General features: G+C 34.4%; 1 protein-coding gene across 1 annotated transcript in view; it reads left to right on the forward strand.

The window, feature by feature from the left end:
• LOC117112890 (dynein heavy chain 5, axonemal-like) overlaps nt 1–21,087 on the forward strand; it is a 46,351-nt gene that overhangs the window by 10,796 nt on the left and 14,468 nt on the right. The window contains exons 18-54 of the mRNA XM_033256103.1: nt 435–639; nt 1,107–1,321; nt 1,461–1,726; nt 2,148–2,354; nt 2,630–3,115; nt 3,478–3,596; nt 3,895–3,910; nt 4,152–4,249; nt 4,561–4,714; nt 5,138–5,404; nt 6,522–6,650; nt 6,759–6,977; nt 8,102–8,248; nt 8,810–8,982; nt 9,555–9,733; nt 10,136–10,323; nt 10,749–11,078; nt 11,258–11,365; nt 11,901–12,012; nt 12,399–12,586; nt 12,852–13,094; nt 13,473–13,751; nt 14,052–14,174; nt 14,332–14,583; nt 14,870–14,992; nt 15,110–15,352; nt 15,641–15,793; nt 16,148–16,288; nt 16,549–16,642; nt 16,754–16,902; nt 17,585–17,739; nt 18,162–18,315; nt 18,434–18,598; nt 18,792–18,980; nt 19,430–19,586; nt 20,051–20,256; nt 20,560–20,850. Of these exons, the coding sequence (XP_033111994.1) occupies nt 435–639; nt 1,107–1,321; nt 1,461–1,726; nt 2,148–2,354; nt 2,630–3,115; nt 3,478–3,596; nt 3,895–3,910; nt 4,152–4,249; nt 4,561–4,714; nt 5,138–5,404; nt 6,522–6,650; nt 6,759–6,977; nt 8,102–8,248; nt 8,810–8,982; nt 9,555–9,733; nt 10,136–10,323; nt 10,749–11,078; nt 11,258–11,365; nt 11,901–12,012; nt 12,399–12,586; nt 12,852–13,094; nt 13,473–13,751; nt 14,052–14,174; nt 14,332–14,583; nt 14,870–14,992; nt 15,110–15,352; nt 15,641–15,793; nt 16,148–16,288; nt 16,549–16,642; nt 16,754–16,902; nt 17,585–17,739; nt 18,162–18,315; nt 18,434–18,598; nt 18,792–18,980; nt 19,430–19,586; nt 20,051–20,256; nt 20,560–20,850 (6,923 nt within the window). The remainder of the gene's footprint in view (nt 1–434; nt 640–1,106; nt 1,322–1,460; nt 1,727–2,147; nt 2,355–2,629; nt 3,116–3,477; nt 3,597–3,894; nt 3,911–4,151; nt 4,250–4,560; nt 4,715–5,137; nt 5,405–6,521; nt 6,651–6,758; nt 6,978–8,101; nt 8,249–8,809; nt 8,983–9,554; nt 9,734–10,135; nt 10,324–10,748; nt 11,079–11,257; nt 11,366–11,900; nt 12,013–12,398; nt 12,587–12,851; nt 13,095–13,472; nt 13,752–14,051; nt 14,175–14,331; nt 14,584–14,869; nt 14,993–15,109; nt 15,353–15,640; nt 15,794–16,147; nt 16,289–16,548; nt 16,643–16,753; nt 16,903–17,584; nt 17,740–18,161; nt 18,316–18,433; nt 18,599–18,791; nt 18,981–19,429; nt 19,587–20,050; nt 20,257–20,559; nt 20,851–21,087) is intronic.

Below are 21,087 nucleotides of genomic sequence, written 5' to 3' on the forward strand. Positions count from 1 at the left end.
TTTCAGTGCTCTGGTAATATTGTTTTGATGGATAAGTTTTTTAAGGGGGTGAAGTTGATGGAAAAGAATAGAATGTATTGTTCATAGAAAGTTTGGAAGAAGTCAAGGATATTGTAAATAGTTGAACAATGCTCATGCAATGGATTGTTTTTATTGGAAATCTGTTCAGATATCCACCAACAATCAACAGATGGCGCCATGTCGTCTAAAGCTCAAAGTGGAGCGGAGTTTGATTTTTTGTGCGACCATCATACGAGGCAGTGAGTGCCTGGCTTTAAAGGCTGATAATCTTTGATGCGAGAACTTATTAACAATTACTTATAACATGGAAAATATTACAATTTCTCAAAACAACCTTATTCCCTATATAATCACCACTATATTTAAAATAATTGTTAAAAAAATTTCTGTTTAAATTTTGATAATCATTACAGATTCTGTGCATATTCATGAGGAGTTGACATTTATGAAACGCCTGGTGAAACAAGTTACAGATCTTCTGGAATGCCGTATTGATGCCGTGCTCAAAGAAATGGCATGTACCGCCCTCTGTTACCTACCTGATGAACCAATCACCATCCAGGAATTCCTTGCACAGACAGAGCAGACTTGTAATGAATCCTGCAAAACACTTACAAGGTAGATTGCATAAATGAAAGGTTGTTTAATAATAATTGTTTAATAGATAACATGAATATTTATAACAAAATTTTGATTTTTACTCTGATCATTAGATACATAAACATATTCTTCTTTTTATATAGTGCATTGTATTCATTAAAATAAATGCATTTTATTAATTTTATTTAAACAATATTTTGTGAGGGTGATCCATCCAGCCAAAGCTGATCAATTGGCAATAAATGTCTGTATATTTAATTAGAGACTATACAGCCTGAATGAACCTTGATAAGCCCATGTATTGGCTTAATAAATTATATAATATATGGATGGAAATGATAATGACTTGTATAGACGGACTCAGACTGATTTTTTTTTTATATAGGAAAACTAAAGGTATTTCTGATATAAAGCAATAAGTAAACAAATCTTCAAAGCATTGCCAAGTTTTTAAAATGATAATTATTAACTTGAACCTTTTACAGACAAAGTGGTGCAGTTGAGCGTGCCGTACAGGAGCTTGTGGACACTTTGAAGAACAGCCTGCAAGAGAGTGAACTCACAAACCTCTACGAGAACTATGCATGCATGCAACCTGACTCCCGTAACAAGAAACAGCGTTGCATGGAGTGTCTGCCTTGTAGTTACCATGCAATGTTGGCCAGCTTTGCTCAAAGAAACACCGATGCTCTCATCAAGTGTTAGTCACTTATCGTTATTCTCTTCTATTTATTTTTCAATTCTTTCAACATTAAGTATTTGCACTGGAAAGTACTATAGATGAACATTAGAACTTGTTGAGTTGATTACATAAGAAAGAATATTTTTTTGTATTTCAGGTACGCGATTGTCTCTAGATGCAATCAAACGTAGAATGCAGACATCAACGAGCAAGTACACACGTACCTTATCTGACAAAGATGAAGAGAATAAGATTCCTCTGTTTAAGTCCGATATTGTTCTTGCGATTCCAACTGTGGTGATGCGTCCCAGTTTAGACGATGCTCAGCAGATAATGAACAAGGCAGTACATGTGATACTTAGGATGGCACAGAATATACCCCAGTGGGAGCAGACACTGATCAACCAGAGATCTGCACTTAAGGTATGCACATAGTATATAATAGAATGTTTATTTAGTCATGATCATTACAGTATAAATGTTGAATGCTATCGTCATTTCTGAAAAAGTCATATAGTTAGTGGCATTCCTTTTTATTCACTATAAAAAACATATGCTACAGTAGAAACTAATATTTCAAGACATCAAATTTTTTTCACATGGATAACAATAATAAAAAACGTTTTGTCTTTTATGTAGTGCTTTTAACTATTTCTAATGCCCTTTAGCTGTTTTTGTCACGGAATGCTGGTGTTGAAAAATTGGAAATAAGGGATTAAATATAATAGAAGAATTGAGGAGCTGTTTGAAGTTAGCGAGTGTTGTGGAGTGTTACTTAAAGATTAAAGTTTATTGTCTGATATGAATCTTATTTTTCACAATTAAATCATTTGTTTATTTTTAGGAAATTGAAGAAGCAAACAAGGATGAAAAAGAAGATTCTAAAGTTGCTCTTTTGAACATGACTCAGAAACCGCTATATAAGGTTATTTCAGAGCACAAAGATGTCATCAAAGTAGTAATCACTCTCAATTCCATCACAAGTACATTCAAAACAGAATGCATTGAGGTTCTTGAAAGTTACGCACGATTCTCAGAATTGTGGAATGAGGTAATTTTTTCATCAGAGAATTTCATCCGGTCTTCTTTATATGGTATAGAAAATTATCAATTTTATCACTTGTGTGCTTTTTCTCCATCAGCATACTTTACAGCATTTAATGATTCTTGGTGCTTCACATGATTAGTAATTAGGGGTTAAAGTTTAAAGGTTAGAAAAAGTGGTTCTCTCTTAGTGCAAGTGTTTTCAAATTCCTGGACCTACTTCTTGTCTGTATGCTATTAAAAACTCAAAAGCTCAAACATATTTCTTTATGTTTGCCTTAGGATCCCGAAGAAAAGGTGAAACAATTCATGGAAGCAAAGCCTCTGCTCTCCGAAATTGAGGCTCAAATACGTTACTATCGAAATCTACAAGCCACGGTAGAAGAACTTCCAGGCACACGTAAAGTTGGAGCAATCGTCTGCGTGACAGATAAATTACTTGATGCCCTCACTGCAGAGGCTAGAGCGTGGAAGAATGCCTTTGGGCGTGCTCTGAATGCCAAAGCAAGCACAGACATGATGGAGATCTTTGATTTCATTGATAATCTCCAGAAGAGGCTGTCGCGGCCAATCCAAGACCTCGATGACGTGCGTGCAGCAATGGATTCACTGTCAATAATACGTGAATCGGAGGTTAGAATCGACATGACTATTGGACCTATTGAAGAGTCGTATGCGTTGCTTAATAAATTTGAATTGCACTTTAACGATGGCAATGCGGAGAAGGTTGATAGCTTGACATATGCTTGGCAAAAGCTTGTTGCGCAGGTAAACATTTTTCTACATAAAATAATTTATGTAAGTGTTCCATTTAAAAATTTAACTTATCGAAAGAAATATGTGTATTTGTTTTTAATATACTCACCATATTTTTTCATTGGCACTATTGAACATTTCATCTTTCTATGCCAAATGAACTATACACATTGTGAACCCATTTTATTTTGTTCACATTTTAAAAATTCATTCATCTATAAAAATGTAAACATGCTGAGCCATGTCATGCTGTGATTGGCTTATGATGCAGTGCATAGGCTCATTCAGACCTAGACATGGGCTGTGATATCCACTTCAGTCATCCTGAAAAAAATGTTTTAAAAATGTTAATGTCTATTTTTGTTTGTTCATAGGCTTTGCAAGTTCAATCTCATCTTTTGGTAATTCAACCAAAATTCAAGGCCAACCTGCTAGATGGCGTTGCGCAATACCAGGAGAAGGTGAAGGAATTCTATTCAGACTATGACACCTCGTAAGTGAAGTTTATAAATTTTTCATTTAAAATTACTGTTATTGATAATCATGATATTTAAGTCTATTTCGTGAATACTTACCTGGATAACCGACTAATTGCCATTGTTCCCAAAACGGAACACCCCTTCGAAAATAATGGAACAGTCCGACCCAAGGCGCCTCGTGCGAACCGTCTCCCTAACAAACGTCCTCATTCCCTTTTCGACGTTGTTCGAAGTTGGATACACCCAGCCTTTGAAATTACTTGCAGTCTTTTCAAGCTATCTTATTTTGTGGATTTATTTTCAACTTGCAAGATATCCTTTGTTTATTGTAGTCTCGATCGACCTGTCTCTTATACACATCTAGATGTGTATAAGAGACAGCTGTTGAACTGATCACATCCACACACACGAGGTACCCAATATTAATTGTACAGTAGTTGCATAGGCCTAGTTGCTGTATATAATATATATTGATGCCTACGTTTAATAATAGAGAAAATAGATGTTCTATTTTCTCTATAGTTTATTGAATGATGTTTGGCGAATACTGGCGTCCATTTGTGTTCAAGACAAGAGGAGAACTGATGCTGAAAGGAGATGCCACTGGAGAGACCATCTCACTGATGGAAGACAGTCTTATGGTTCTCGGTTCCCTCATGAGTAACAGGTTGGTCTTCTTGGAATTTTTGTACAATTGTCCCTTTGAAGAGAATAGGACTTTTTATCCATACTAACCACCACATATGCATTCTTATTCCTGCAGTCATTATTTTTAGTAGCTCATAATAATATTTTTTTTGAAAATAATATTTGTTTACTTTAGTATATAAATCTACCTGTTATTAGTATTATTATTATTGTTATTAAATTTTTATTGTTATAATCATATTCATTCAAGCATTCATTGATCTTATGTTACATTTTATATTTTGTGTAATCATTCTAAGATGTTGTTATTTTATTATTTGTTTATACCAGGTACAATGCTCCATTCAAGCCTGATATTCAAAAGTGGGTTCAGAAATTGTCCAACACAACAGAAATCATTGAGAATTGGATGCAGGTGCAGAACCTATGGGTTTACCTTGAAGCTGTGTTTGTTGGAGGTGACATTGCTAAACAATTGCCACAGGTAATAATAATAACATAATGATGTGGTTAAAAACAGACTCCCCCTTCTGGTTTTCCCGACCAATCAGTGGCTAATAGATAGGCTATTAAAAATGTATTCCAATTTAGGTACTTGTATATTTTTATTAAATATGTGATCTTTTTGGGTAATGTTGAAATATATATTTAAAGATGAGAAAATTTAAAATTATGACAACAATCACTGCAAAAAGACTGAAAATTTGAATCTTCTGGATATTTATATTCTTATACTGTATATTATTATCCTTACAATTAGTTAAAATTTTAAAAATTTATGCCTATGATTCAATATATGCACACTGCTAAAGTTGAATATGAAACTTAGGAAAACAAATTTTATGTACTATAATCTGCATTTGTATTAAAAAATATTTTGTAAACATACTTGACTTACTGCTTTTAGGAAGCCAAGCGGTTCAGCAATATTGATAAATCCTGGGTGAAGATTATGCAGAAGGCCCACGAGAACACAAATGTAGTGCAGTGTTGCGTTGGTGATGACACAATGAACCAACTTCTACCGCATCTTCTGGAGCAGCTGGAGATCTGTCAGAAATCATTGACAGGATACTTGGAGAAGAAACGATTGGTCTTCCCAAGATTCTTCTTTGTATCCGACCCAGCACTGTTGGAGATACTTGGACAAGCTTCAGATTCTCATACAATCCAGGTAAAGGGCGTGGCTGTAGTTTTGTAGTTAAAGTGCTTGTCTTCTAATCCCAGAATGTGGGGTGCAAGTTTTTGCAAATACCGGTCTCCCTCTAATTGAAGACCCTTCCAATTAAAGACCCACCTCCAATTAAAGACCACTTTTCTGTGGTCCCAATTTAACAAATGTCTTTTATTTTTATTATTCCAATGAGAGACCAAAGGTGCTGAAGACCATAGAAACCCCAGTCCCAAAAGTGGTCTTTAATTGAAGGGAGACCTGTATTTGAGATGGCTATGCTAAATAGTGTTTGTTTGTTTTAGACATATCTGATCAAACAAAGCCTGTGTTGTTCCATGTCTGTTGGTAATTCTGTCTTTGGATAGTTCTCTACTTCATTAGACGTGCTGACATGCTTGACAAACAGAATCAGAATCTTTATTTTCCACCTCATACAAAATTCACAATACAATTACATGCATAGTAGGTAAGAACATCGTCAAGATGTGAGTAGGGGAGGCAAATTAAGTTAAAGTGCAATGCAAAACTACCTTTAAGCTATAGCCTCCTGATGCAGAAATAGAATTGCATACAGGTAATAATTAATAATACACATTATCATGTATAAAAAAAATAATAACAATAGGAACAATAACAATGATATCAATAACAATAGTATCAATAAAAATAATGAAATAATAAAAACAATAATAATAATAATAATAATAACAACAAAACAATGTCATTATAAAAATAAATTAAAATTTCTAGGTAAAAGGATTATGCATGTATTACGAATTAAAGAAAATTTATCCTTCATAACATTAATTTAAGTTACTCTTATGTTAAAGTAAATGTGGATTAGTCACCATATACCGAGATCAGACACAATTCTGATAGTGTATATCTAGTTTTTCTAATGAGCCTCATAGTTTGGGTGAGTTATCCACTGTTGAAATTAAAGATGAAAAATCAAATCAAGAGTATTGTTTTATTTATTTACTTATTGGAAATTATCTTAGCCTCCAGTATCCCAAATTGATTATTAATTGATTTGGGTGCTTTGTTCTGAACTATAGTTAAGAACAAAGTTCAAAAGATATTTGATCTAATATCTGATTATTTTTTTTCTTTTTAGGCTCATCTCGAAGGGTTGTTTGATAATGTGAAGACAGTGGATTTCCATGAGAAAAATTATGATCAGATTCTTGCAATAGGTTCTCGAGAAAAGGAGAAAATTGATCTCGATGCCCCAGTCAATGCCCAGGTAAAATTCTTTGTAACTTGAATATAATCTTTATTCTTTAAACTTCTAATTGTAGTGGAATATTTGTTTTCAAGAATTATTTACCATATCTCCTATTTATGCTTTCAGGGTAATGTAGAGATTTGGCTTGGGGAACTTCTAAAGACAATCCGTCACTCTATTCATGGAATCATTAGAACTGCGTATATAGCAATTCAGGATAAAGAGAATTTTAAGTTAATAGAATTTGAGAACACATATGCAGCGCAAATTGGATTGCTTGGAATTCAAATGTTGTGGACAAGAGATAGTGAGGAAGCATTGAAGAATGCTAGGTCAGATAAAAAGGTACGTATATTGTGACTGTGTATTTTTAAAAAATTAATACTTAGATAAATCAATGGATTGGAGTGGATTTTATTGGTAATGTGATTGCTTTCCAATCTTAGTATCCTCGGTTCGATTCTTGTCTCAGTAAACAGGGTTTTTCTCACGACCAACTCCACTCCCTAAGCCTAATAATGAGTGTTAGTCTATGTAGAGCATCTTTTGTGTATGTTTGTCTTGTGAAGGAACTGCAACTTAAACAAGAGCGACTGCTTACTGGTCCGCACGTTCCTCCATGCTTAAATGCGGTTACAGGCGCAAGTTATTATATTAAGTTTTTTTGGAAGAGCTAATAAAATAGAAATGTTTAAATAATTAGAATGTTTATTTGTACAAAAAAAAATTATTATTTAGAATGTTCATTTGTACAAAATTAAAATGTCTCAAAATTTAAAAAAAAAAAAAAAATGTCTTAAAATTGAAAAAAGGAAATGAATACCAAGACGAAATTCAAACTCACAACCTTTGGTTCTTTAGAACACATCCTTCACTGACCACGCCATCAATGCGACGAACCCTACTAGTGGTAATGGCAGTAATGTACAGTCCTTGCTGAAACCCCTGTTTTGTTTTGTAGGTGTAGGGGAACCCTGGGGTCTAACTTAAAAAAAGGGCGATGAACGTTTGTTGGAAATCACCTCTAGTTTATGTGTACAAAATTTTCTGCAAGTCTGTTTAAAACTGGTGACACTGGACGCTTTTAAAGTTTTGAGAACAAGAACAGCAGTGAGGTTTCTGGGGTCAGCACCTTGCGCAGACCCAAAAAGTTTTGCTGTTGGCATATCCTTGGTCCTTGAGCCTAAAGTTTGATTTTTTAAAGAAGTGAAGTTTTCTTTTGTAGAGCTTACCACAAAAAAATTTGAATTTTCCAAAGTGCAGTATATAATAGATATATAATTTTTTACTTTCACTGAGTTTGAATTTATAACACAAGTGAGCGTGTTACATTGTATCATTGCCAATGAGAAAAGATATGAGGAACAAAAAATATATAATACTATTTAAGTCATAAATATTGTCTATATTTAATTGTTATATATTGTTTGTATGATGTCATAATTTCTGTTGATTATTTGCCTTTTCAGATAATGGGAACGACCAATCAATACTTCTTGGATATCCTGAACACGCTCATTGATGTTACAACACAAGATCTCACCAAGTATGAAAGGACCAAATTTGAGACTCTGGTTACAATACATGTACATCAGCGTGATATCTTTGATGATCTGGTATGTACAATATTAATGTGAATTAAAGTCTATTTTGTGAATACTTACCTGGATAAACCGACTAATTGCCATTGTACCTATAAGATCACCCCTACGACAAAAACAGAACCGACCGATTGTCGCAGCACATGACTACGCCCAAGGATCATCCTCATTCCTTTGTTGTTGCTCAACGAATGACAACCACATTCAAGCCCTGAAATTTGATATAATACTTGACATTTCCATCATTTATTTGGACATGCATTTGGGCTGGCCCTTGAGGTTGTCATATGGTGGTCTGGGACTGACAATTCTATTGTTTTGGTGGGGGTGTTCATTTAAAGGGACAATGGCAATTAGTAGATTTGATTTATTTAATATGCTCTTTAAAAAATACAACAGAAACAAATGCACATGAACAGATTAAATAAAAAAAGATCATATAGGGGATAACCCTAAAATTGCAGGAAAAGACAATTATTTCCATAGGGGTCCATAGGTTTAGGTTGAAGTAAGTATCTCACCCACAGACTACCAAAATCATTGCTGATTTGTGTATTTTATCAATTACATTTGCAGGTAAGAATGCATGTCAAATCGATAAATGATTTTGAGTGGTTGAAGCAGTCTCGATTCTACTTCAATGATGACACTGATCAGTGCCTCATCTCAGTGACAGATGTTGATTTCAGCTACATGAACGAACCGGTTGGATGCACTGACCGTCTCGTCATTACTCCACTTACTGACAGGTAAATCATAAAAATGTTTTAAAATTAATGGTAATAATAGTTGGTAGGAAATTCTACTGTAATGGTTAATGGAAACATGTGTAACTGACAAACTTGAAAAGGGATCATATATATGGATGGAGACGTGGATGAATGAATAATAGATGAATAAAGGCATGATAGGCATTTGGATGGATGGATGAGTGAACGAATGTTTGGATTGTTGAATGGAATGATAGATGGATAGTGAGATAGATGAAGGATGTATATGTGAATGGATGGATAGGTTGATTGATTGATGATAGATAGATACGTAGGTGGATGGGTAGATAAGTGGCTAGATACATAGGTGGATGGGTAGATAAGTGGGTGGATGGATTTGTGATTAGCTGATAGCTGAGTCATCAATCTGTTAACCATCTATTCAGGATGGATGTATGAGGAGAAATGAATGGAAAATGAATGGGTGGGTAGATAGATAGACGGTTCTATCTAGGTTTGACAGACGATGGATGGATGAGTTGATGTGTTGATAGTTTGATGAATAAAAGAATTTGATACAGAGGCTAACATTTTTGTATTTATGTCTGTAGGTGTTACATCACATTAGCACAGGCTTTGGGAATGAGCATGGGAGGAGCACCAGCAGGGCCTGCAGGTACAGGCAAGACAGAGACCACCAAAGACATGGGAAAAGCCCTTGGCAAATATGTAGTTGTCTTCAACTGCTCTGACCAGATGGACTTCCGTGGCTTAGGAAGGATATATAAAGGTATATCTACAGTATATCAAGATTGTTACTTAATATTATGAATTTATAAAAAAAAATATGTGTATAGTTACAATGCTTCTTCATAACATTATGCACAATGATATTAATGATATTGATATTGATAATTATAAAAATAACAGCAGCATATAGGCTTTTATATGTAGGCAATAACAACATCCACATTCATTATACAACTTTACATTTAAGCAAGGACCAAACAGCACCCATTATTACTACACTACTCACAATTTTTTATTTGTAAATTATGATGTATTTTAATTTTTCTTCTACATGATTTTGGCAGGATAACTTCTCTAACACAGGATTACAAATTTTATTAATATTTTATCTTAAAATCTTTTAAACTTAAACCTTAACTTGTGCTTGAATATCTACTTACAGGACTTGCACAATCTGGTAGCTGGGGCTGCTTCGATGAGTTCAACCGCATTGAACTTCCGGTCTTATCAGTGGCTGCTCAGCAAATTGCTATTGTACTGACATGCAAGAAAGAACGTAAACCAACATTCATATTTACCGATGGGGACGTTGTCAGTATGGATCCAGAATTCGCCATATTTTTGACAATGGTACATATTTTTTACATGATGTCATTATAATCTTGAATCAGAAATGTGCATTTTGTTTGTTTTATTATGGAATATAGTTTACTTACTATGATATATCTCATTTTTACCGGATGGCACAACCAAGTCTTATTTTCTCTAATAGTTGTCCCATTTAAGTTCACTGATTACTTTGTTGAAAACTTACATAGGGCAGTCGCACGGTACAATATGTTTCGTACGCCTATAGTTTTTAGTGGTAAGTGACATTTAAGTACAGTATAATGTATACTGTTCCAGTGAAAATCACCAAATAAGTATGTCAAAGGCTACTACAACTTGATATCGATGCTCAACTTAGTAATAGATCCTGCGGCATTCACTTTGGCAGAAATCCAATTACTTTGTTAATTTGAGCTATAAAAAGTAACATATTTTTTTTCTTGTAGAATCCTGGTTATGCTGGAAGACAGGAGCTACCGGAGAACCTTAAAATCCAATTCCGTACAGTAGCCATGATGGTTCCTGACAGACAGATCATTATTCGTGTCAAACTGGCAAGCTGTGGTTTCCAGGGCAATGTTTTGCTTGCCAGGAAGTTTTACACATTGTATAAACTTTGTGAAGAGCAGCTGACGAAGCAAGTGCATTACGACTTCGGTTTGAGGAACATTCTGTCGGTGCTGAGGACGCTCGGCGCAGTCAAACGTTCAAGTCCAAATGACAGCGAATCAATGATTGTGATGAGAGTTCTACGCGACATGAACCTCTCAAAATTGGTACGATTTTTAAAAATTAATTTATCAAACATTAAGATATGATTATGATGTCAATTAATGTTGATACAGTATATATAATTGTAAATAGAAATGTACCATGAATATAATAATAATAATAATAATAATAATAATAATGTCTAATAATAAAGTTACATCATCTTATTATTTTGTGGTACCAGGTTGATGAAGATGAGCCACTTTTCCTGTCGTTGATTGATGATTTGTTCCCTGGAATGCAGTTAGACAAAGCTGGCTACCCAGATATCGAAGCTGCTATTGAAAAACAGGTATTGTGCATTACTTTGGTATTAATTTCTGTTAATAGGTTTTGCTTAAACAGTGTAACAGAAGGAGAGTTCCAAATTTTGAAAGGTGCCATATATTTTTAGGAGAATGAAAAAAATTAACAATTTTTTTAATGAAAAAAGTCCTTTGAATATATGGGGCTTTCCATGGCAAAACCAGCATCAGTAATTTACTTTTTAATATATTCATATTCTCCACATTATTAGTTTTACAATGATAGATCATTAATGGAATTGACTTCCTTCTAAAGTTATGAGTAAAAGTATTACTTTTCTGTACTGAAGCTTACAATACTGCTGCAATCTTATGCTAATTTACTCAGTTAGTGACAGTACACTGGTTTTTGAGATGGCAAGCCTCATGTATTTAGATTGTGTCAATGGCAGAATGAAGTCTTTGGTGATTTGTTATGGTGAGGTTTAGGCATAACTTCATAAAGGGTTCCAAACCTTACAACATTTGAGATTGTATAATATAATTTTGAATTGAATACGCTTAATTATTTTGTGTTACCAGGTAAATGATGCTGGCCTTGTCTTCCATCCCCCATGGGTACTGAAATTGATTCAACTTTTTGAAACTCAGAGAGTTCGACACGGAATGATGACATTGGGACCCAGTGGTGCTGGTAAGTAATTTTACATAGGTACAGAGAACTTTTGGAATATGCCATTTAGTTTAACAAACACATTAAGTATAATTGATCATTGGATATGCAAATCATTAAATTGTTTAATTCTTTTAGAATAATTATGCTAATATGTAAATGAATTTAATGCTTCTTTTATTGGATTTGCTTATCTTTAAAAAAATGTTATGCTTCTAAATCACATACATGCTAATCTAAAAATTATTGCTTTTCACTCTTAAATTAAAAGTGAGTAAACTTCTGAATTGATATGTTAATCTTCAAATAATTTCAGGTTTTGATTGGATAGGCTAATCTTTGAAAGATTTTAAAGCTTTTGGTGGTAGGATTTTCTTATTACGTAACTGATTTTGTGTTTATTTCAGGAAAGACTAAGTGTATTGGCATCTTGATGAAAGCGATGGGAGACTGTGGGTCACCACATCGTGAGATGCGCATGAACCCTAAGGCCATTACAGCTCCGCAGATGTTTGGCCGTTTAGATGTGGCAACCAATGACTGGACAGATGGCATATTCTCAACATTATGGCGCAAAACTCTCAAAGCTAAGAAGGTACAAACAGTTGTTTATGAATTTTGGTTGTAAAAATATATTTCCTATTAATAAACTTTGATTTGTTTTTTACTGGGAATGTTAATGCTTTTTTTAATATGTGTATAGAATGATTCACACTCCACTTTGTAAAATCTACACAACTGAAAAAAAACCTGCAACTCCCTTATTTATGTAGAATGAACTTTCGTCATATGAGAGTGCTGTTTAGTTTCACAAGAAATCACAAATGTCAAAATGATCATTTCCACTTCTTTACTCTTAGAATGAGAGCATCTGGCTTGTCCTAGATGGTCCTGTTGATGCCATCTGGATCGAGAATCTAAACAGTGTGCTGGATGACAACAAGACGTTAACTCTTGCCAATGGAGATCGTATTCCTATGTCGCCGAATTGCAAGATTATTTTCGAGCCTCATAACATTGACAACGCATCGCCAGCGACAGTTTCAAGGAACGGAATGGTGTACATGAGTTCGTCTATTATGGACTGGAATCCAATTGTTCAGGTAGATCTATTGTTGCAGTTTTGAATAGAATACTCCTTAACGATATATCATCTGTGATGAAATCTTCAAAAACTTTTCAATTATTTAATAAAACATTAAATCGCTTCTACATAAGTGTCATAATCTTGTGAGACGCTTTGAAACAATTAAGTTTTTGTTTATTTTTATAAATTTTACTACAAAAATTCTAAAATAGTATATGAGCCAATTTAACAATATATAAAGTAGTATTTATGCTGTTTATTGTTGAAAAAATAATTATTCATTTTAGATCTTCTGTTAACTGGTGTTGAGAGGGACAACAAATTATCTTACCTAGATTGTTAGCCCAGACATGAGTCTCTGATTCTAATCACCTGTTTTCATGCTCTTTCACAGGGTTGGATAAATTCACGACCAGTTGCTCAACAAAGTGTTCTGTTCACGTTGTATGAGCAGAATTACAAAAACATACTGACATACTCAAAGCAGTACCTAAATCCTCGAATGGATCTACTGGAATGCATGTACACTCGGCAGACGATTGACCTCCTGGACGGTCTGATTCCACCGGAGGACAGCCCAAACCAACCAACAGCTGAGCATCTGGAGAGGCTCTTCATCTTTGCTGTGATGTGGTCAGTGGGAGCATTACTGGAACTGGATGATAGAAAAAAGGTACACATTCAATGTTGTTGTCAAATTCTTAGAAACTCAGAGGCACCGATTGAAACAGTAGCCCCTTACAGGCCTGATAAATGAAAAAAAAGGAAGTTTGTTGACACATTAGTCGAGATACCAGTTAATAAAAAAAGATGTAATTTAAATTTTGACTTGAACTCACTAAAGAATCCACATACTTGGCATCGAAATAGTGGCTATACATACAACACACTGGCTATTCTCTAACATATTACCATTGCTTTCTTATTCTTGTTTGCATTATTACAGTGTTTATCTTTTTGCTTGTTTTATTAGTTGGAGGGTTATATGAAGTCAGACTGCACTCTAGATTTGCCTAAAATTGATGACAGCAGTCAGGATACGATCTTTGAGTATGTTGTGAATGACCAAGGCAAATGGGAACACTGGTCATCCAGGGTAAGACAGATGCATATGTCCACTTAAAAGTTTTCATACAAAATTGAGTGACACACTAAATACAGGATGTATGAACTATTGATCATCAAATGTGTCCAAGATTACATATGTACCATTTGGTTGGACATATTGACATGTTTAAACTTTGACCCTTCAGGTGCCACAGTACATATATCCTTCGGACAGTACTCCAGAGTATTCTTCCATCTTGGTTCCGAATGTCGATAACATTCGTACGGATTTCCTCATCAATACTATCGCAAAACAAGAGAAAGGCGTTTTACTGATTGGTGAGCAGGGTACAGCGAAGACTGTCATGATCAAAGGATACTGCAATAACTACGACCCAGAGCAACATTTGGCAAAGAGCGTCAACTTCTCTTCTGCCACGACACCAAACATGTTCCAGGTATATTGTCTTACTTTTTGGTGTTGTCCTCGGTCATAAATTGTCAGATGCCGACAGTGGCAGATTAAAAAATTGTCAAAAATTACCAATTCCATTATTAAAATTTAATTTATTTTCTAGACTTAAACCTTCTCTATTGTTGTTATAGTTATGTTTTGTTACTACTAGATTTTTTCAAAGTATATATTAAATATATTTTTGTTTAAATTATTCAATACTAAGTTAATATTTTAAGCAAGAATTAATAATAATTGCCTCAGGAATAACTGTATCTTTACTTTCATAGCGTACTGTTGAGAGCTATGTAGACAAACGTGTTGGTACAACATATGGACCTCCCGCTGGGAAGAAGATGACAGTATTTATTGACGATATCAACATGCCAGTCATCAATGAATGGGGAGATCAGGTGAGTCTGTCAATCAAATATTTACTTAATTTGTGTTAGATATATATCAACATCTAAAACCAACCAATCAAGAAAGAATTTTATCCACCTAATATCTTTTCACATTATATCTCTCAGATCACCAATGAAATTGTGAGACAAGTGATGGAAAACAAAGGGTTTTACAACTTGGAAAAACCTGGTGATTTTACGAACATTGTGGACATTCAGTATATTGCTGCCATGATCCAGCCAGGTGGTGGACGTAACGATATCCCGCAACGTCTTAAGCGGCAGTTCAATGTCTTTAACTCCACGCTGCCCTCCAACCAGTCCATTGATAAGATTTTTTCCACCGTGGGGACTGGGCATTATTGTAAGGTAAGTACTTTATAATACCTAATAACTGCAAGTATTTGAATTGAAAGTATAATACGTACTCCAAGTATTCCGTGACAAAAAAAGTAACTTGAAATTTTCACTTTTGGAGAAAAATAGAGTTAAAGTTTACATGTTGGCAACTTTTCAATCAATTGTTGTACCCTTTTGAAATTTTGCAGGATTGTATATCTATAGACATTGTGATTATATTTTTATTACAACTGTTTGTTTTTCCATACATTTCTGAATGCCCTTGAGTGTGTTCTATTCATTTCTTTTCAATTCCAGGAAAGAGGTTTCTGTGATGAAGTCATTGATCTTGCTGAGATGCTAGTCTCATGCACCAGACGTTTGTGGCAGAGCACAAAAGTGAAAATGTTACCAACGCCAGCTAAATTTCATTACATTTTCAACTTAAGAGATCTTTCTAGAATATGGCAGGTAGGTTTCGTAGACCACTATAATTACTTATTGCATTGTATTTATCAGTAATTATACTGCTGTATGCATTTAAATGTGTAATAGAGTGGCTCATTTAAACCTAAACCATGTGTCATATATTTTTAGAGGGCAAATTAAGTATTTTTCTAAGCCAAAAAGTAAATGAATGAATATATAACCAATATTAAATGAATTGATGAATACATACATAAATGATTAAGGAAATGAGTAAATGAATGGAAGGGTGAACGAATGCATGAGTGAGTGATTGAATGAATGATAGAATAATTGAATAAATGAAATCTTCATAAAGGTTTAGACATAATATTATTAGAGTACAATTTGTTTGCACAGGGTATGTTGAACACAATCAGTGAAGTGATTTGCAACCAGTCAGTTCTACTGGCATTGTGGAGACATGAATGCAACAGGGTAATAGCTGATCGATTCACCAACCAAGAAGATAAGAATTGGTTTGATGCACAACTGAAAAAGGTATGTCTACAAACATATTTTATATTTGTTTGTTTTTTTGCTGTAAGTTTGATATTTGTGGGTGTATATTTTAGGTGGCAGTTGGTAGTAAAGGAAGGGTGATTGGTGTGGGCAATGTGGATTGGAAAGTGATAAACTTGTAAACTTGGGCTGATTTTTTTTTAATAGTCAATCGTTGTGTTTTTTTTTTTTAATAGTGTAGACAGTAGTGGCTGTAAAAATATATTATATAAATTGGTGTTCATGTTGGTTTTATATAGGTGGCTGAAGCAGACCTTGGAACGGCATTGGCAGAGCAAATTCCAGCTGAACCGTACTTCGTAGATTTCCTACGTGATGCTCCAGAAATAACAGGTCAATTAATATTCAACTATTTTTCTCGCAACCAAATAACTCCACAACCTTTAAATACTCAACTCCACTGAATGAGAAGTGCTTAATGATTGTATATTGTATATTTTGCAGGTGACGAGCCAGATGATGCTGATTTAGATGCACCCAAGATATACGAGCCTATTGAAAATTTTCAACAATTAAGTGAAAGACTAATTGGTTTCATGGCTCAGTATAATGAAACCGTCAGAGGTGGCAAAATGGATCTGGTATTCTTTAAGGTAAAACAATTAACATAAATTTAAATTAAATAAATATATATGGTCCTCAAAAGAAAAGTCAAGTGTTTTTTTGCCTGAACCTGGTATAAATCTCAGTTTGTTTAGAAGAAAGAATTACATGTTATTTAAGTGAGATTTGAACCCTTGATTTACAGACAACATACCACTCATCCACCTAACTCAGGATTGGATTGGATTTCTTTGGTGAGATACACACCAAGAATAAACCACGAAAGTCCTGATGGCAAATTGGGCAGTACAATTCCCTACTCTTTTCCGAAGGGACTCTGTTCTTTAACCATTTTGCACACGTAACCAACAGCTTAAACGTTTCATTCCAAAGATGGTGCGCTTTTGGAACTTGCATTTCAGTCTTTTAGTTGAAACATAAGGAGAGCAGTGATGGGAATTGAACTGGGGGCCTAGAGATCTCCACGGTTCAGCGCACACACAGTGGCTACCACCACTTTAACCGACTGAGCTAGCTGCTCCCTATGCACTGTGATGTCTATTATACCAAAATCACATAATCTGAATTGAATGTTATTGATAATAGTATCATTAATACTTATTGATAATTATGAATATTCTAGGCATATTTATTTTGCATGCCTTATATAATGAGAAAGAACTGCCTTAGTGAAGCCTTTGGACTTAAATTTTTATCATGTTTTACCATTAGGATGCTATGGTGCATTTGGTTAAGATATCTAGAATCATCCGTACGCCACGTGGTAATGCGCTGTTGGTAGGTGTTGGTGGATCCGGTAAGCAGAGCTTGACAAGACTAGCATCATTCATTGCTGGATATAAGAGTTTCCAGATAACACTGACAAGGTATGTATAAGTCTTTTCCATGAATACTTAACAGGATAAGCTGACTGAAAGCATTGATGTGGGGATGGAAGATTCTTCCCCATGACTGACTTTTCAAGATAGCCTTCAGCATCAGAGGGTAGTATTTGCTACTCCCAAATGTTTCAGAACTGCTGGTATAATGTGTCAGCTCTTAAGTGCTATTTTGCTTTACTTACTGCGTGTTATGGTGGACTGGTATGTTTCACCTTATTGGTTTATTAGTAGTATTTTTTGTTTTGTTGCTAATGCTTCAAGTAATATAATTATTATTGCTGTTATATTTAAAATTTATTTTTATTGCTGTTACCATATTAATATTATTGTTGCTATTATTAATAATATTTATTACTGCTATTATTCATGTTTATTTATGTATTTTTCTGTTTTGTTTTTTCTTATAGATCTTACAATGTATCCAACTTGATGGAAGATTTAAAGCATCTGTATCGTACAGCAGGTCAACAGGGACAAGGCATCACATTTATCTTTACCGACAATGAGATTAAAGATGAAGGATTCCTTGAGTACATGAATAATGTACTGGCATCAGGGGAGGTAAGAAAAAAAAGCAAATGAAATATGTTATTAATTTTATTATTAGAGCAAGAAAATATTTCCCTCATCAAAGATGCATTGTTCTTTCATAGTTTCCCCTTTTTTACTTCTATGACAGGTGTCAAATTTGTTCGCACGTGATGAAATTGATGAGATTACAGGTGAATTGATTCCAGTAATGAAGAAGGAGTTTCCAAGACGACCGCCAACCAATGAAAATCTCTATGAGTATTTCCTTTCCAGAGTTCGATCCAATCTTCATGTTGTTTTATGTTTCTCACCTGTAAGTTAATTTGTTATGTTTGTTGCACCTCTACCTGTATTTCATTAATTACACCATTACTATTAAATTACTATTAATTGATATTACTATTACTATTAAAACAAATAAATATATTTAAAGTACACATAATACAGGTATTACACAGTATATACTACAGGTGTATGTAACTATTGTTTACTTTTTATTGTGTTAGGTTGGGGAGAAATTCCGTGGACGATCCCTCAAGTTTCCTGGTCTTATTTCTGGTTGTACGATGGATTGGTTTAGCCGTTGGCCGAAAGACGCCCTCATTGCAGTATCTCAGCATTTCCTGTCAAATTTTGAAATTGTTTGCACAGACACTGTCAAGAAGAGTGTTGTTAATACCATGGGTGTTTTCCAGGTTTGTATTGCATTCGTAATATATTAACAGATTTTTACAGGTTCCTGATGTATTACTACCAACATCCATTTTGGTTTGTGTATTTTTCATTAAATAATTAATAATAATAATTGTTAAATTACAATTATTTTATTAATCTAATTTGTAAATAGATAAATAAACAAATAATTTTAACCCAAAATAAACTAAGTTCACCTTCTAAAAATATTGAAATCGCTCATCATAACAGTGTCCTCATTCAATACACACACGTCCTCATTCATTACACACACGTCCTCACTTTCTTTTCTCTGTAAATCAAAAAGGTTATTCGTTTAGCAAATGCTAATTTATTGATTAAGAAGACATATTAACTCTTGTTTTATATATTTATTTTAGAATAATCTTTTTTAAAATGTCTACAAATATATGTTTGGTTATTTATAACTAATCCTACTATTCTATTTTAGGACTTGGTGGCCGAATCATGCATAGATTACTTCCAGCGTTTCCGTCGACAGACGCACGTCACTCCAAAATCATACCTATCCTTCATTGATAGTTTCACTCAAGTGTACGCTGAAAAACGCGAAGCTATAGGCATACTTGCAGACAGGATGCAAACTGGTACTTACTATGTATATGTTTTGTAGAATTCTACCGATTCATCCATTTATTTCTTTAAATGAACATTAAAAAAAGTATATGATATCCTACCCAGTCTCTTTATTTTTGCTGGTAAATTAGTTCATTGTATAGAGTATGAAAAGGAAAATATGACAAAAATATAAATGCACAAAATTGACTTTTATGTACAAAAATGCTAAATGTGCATAAACAGGAAGTACGTCTAGATAAAACGAGGTAGCAGATTGTTACTGTACCTTACTGTAATCAATGACTATGGTAGGCTACTAACATTAAATACTGTACCAGATTCTTTTAACTAAATTTTTAATAAATTTAATGGCAGATCCAGGAATTTGAATAACAACAGGGGGCTGGGTAAGAAATTTTACAGATGGAGGGCCCAGACTACTTCAGCCCGACCATATTTTGTTGACAAATTATTTTCTATTGCCTGTGACCAGGTCTTGCTAAATTGGTTGAAGCAACGCACTCTGTGAACGAACTTAGCAAAGAGCTGGCAGTCAAGGAGAAAGAGCTTGCTGTTGCATCCAAGAAGGCTGATGCTGTATTGGCCGAGGTGACCGTTAGTGCTCAGGCTGCTGAGAAGGTGAAGGCACAAGTACAGAAAGTGAAAGACAAGGCTCAGGTTATTGTGGATGAAATTGAGGTTAGTGTACTTCAAATATCTTTCTTCTGATTTATTCTGTTGAATGTTTTGGACTGCTTTGAGGGTCATGAAATTCTCCGTCGGAAGTTCCATACAGGTTCTTTTAAGAAAGTCACAAGATACATGATATTTAATATTTATGTATTTTTTTTATATCTGTGATCAAATAACAACCTTGCAAAACTAATAAATGTTGATACAGTAGTGAAAAAATGATGCAGGGTGATTGGTTTAAGTTAGTCCATCACAATAAGATGATCCTTAGCTTAAAAATGTCTTATATAATTTTCTTAATATTTCTAGGCCGACAAAGCAGTTGCTACAGAAAAACTTGAGGCAGCCAAGCCAGCTTTAGAGGAGGCTGAAGCAGCCCTGAACACCATCAAGCCTAGCCACATATCAACAGTGCGTAAGTTAGCCAAGCCACCGCATCTCATCATGAGAATTATGGACTGTGTGCTGATATTGTTCCAGCGTAAGATGGATCCTCCTTCCTTGGATCCAGAGAAACCATCAATGAAGCCATCTTGGGCAGAGGCATTGAAACTGTTGGGAGGCAGCAACTTCTTGCAAGGACTCCTGACCTTTCCAAAGGTGAAATATTAATGCATTTCTTTCATGTAATTTGTTTCATGATGTTGAATCTGCATGTAGATCTGATTAAATTACAGGTAGTTGAACCTATTGAGGCTGAAGTGCCTGCACATCCCTTTTTTTTCAATGTTTGGGCTGGACTGACATGAAATGCTGTAAGTAAGGGGATCGCTACTAATCCTCACAGCCAGTCTGTTTACCTTCCCAGCACATGCTGGTACCCATTGATACATCTTG

Source organism: Anneissia japonica, unplaced genomic scaffold, assembly GCF_011630105.1.
Source record: "Anneissia japonica isolate Jap-2015-1 unplaced genomic scaffold, ASM1163010v1 scaffold287713_len945575_cov184, whole genome shotgun sequence".
In the NCBI taxonomy this organism is placed as follows: Eukaryota; Metazoa; Echinodermata; class Crinoidea; order Comatulida; family Comatulidae; genus Anneissia; species Anneissia japonica.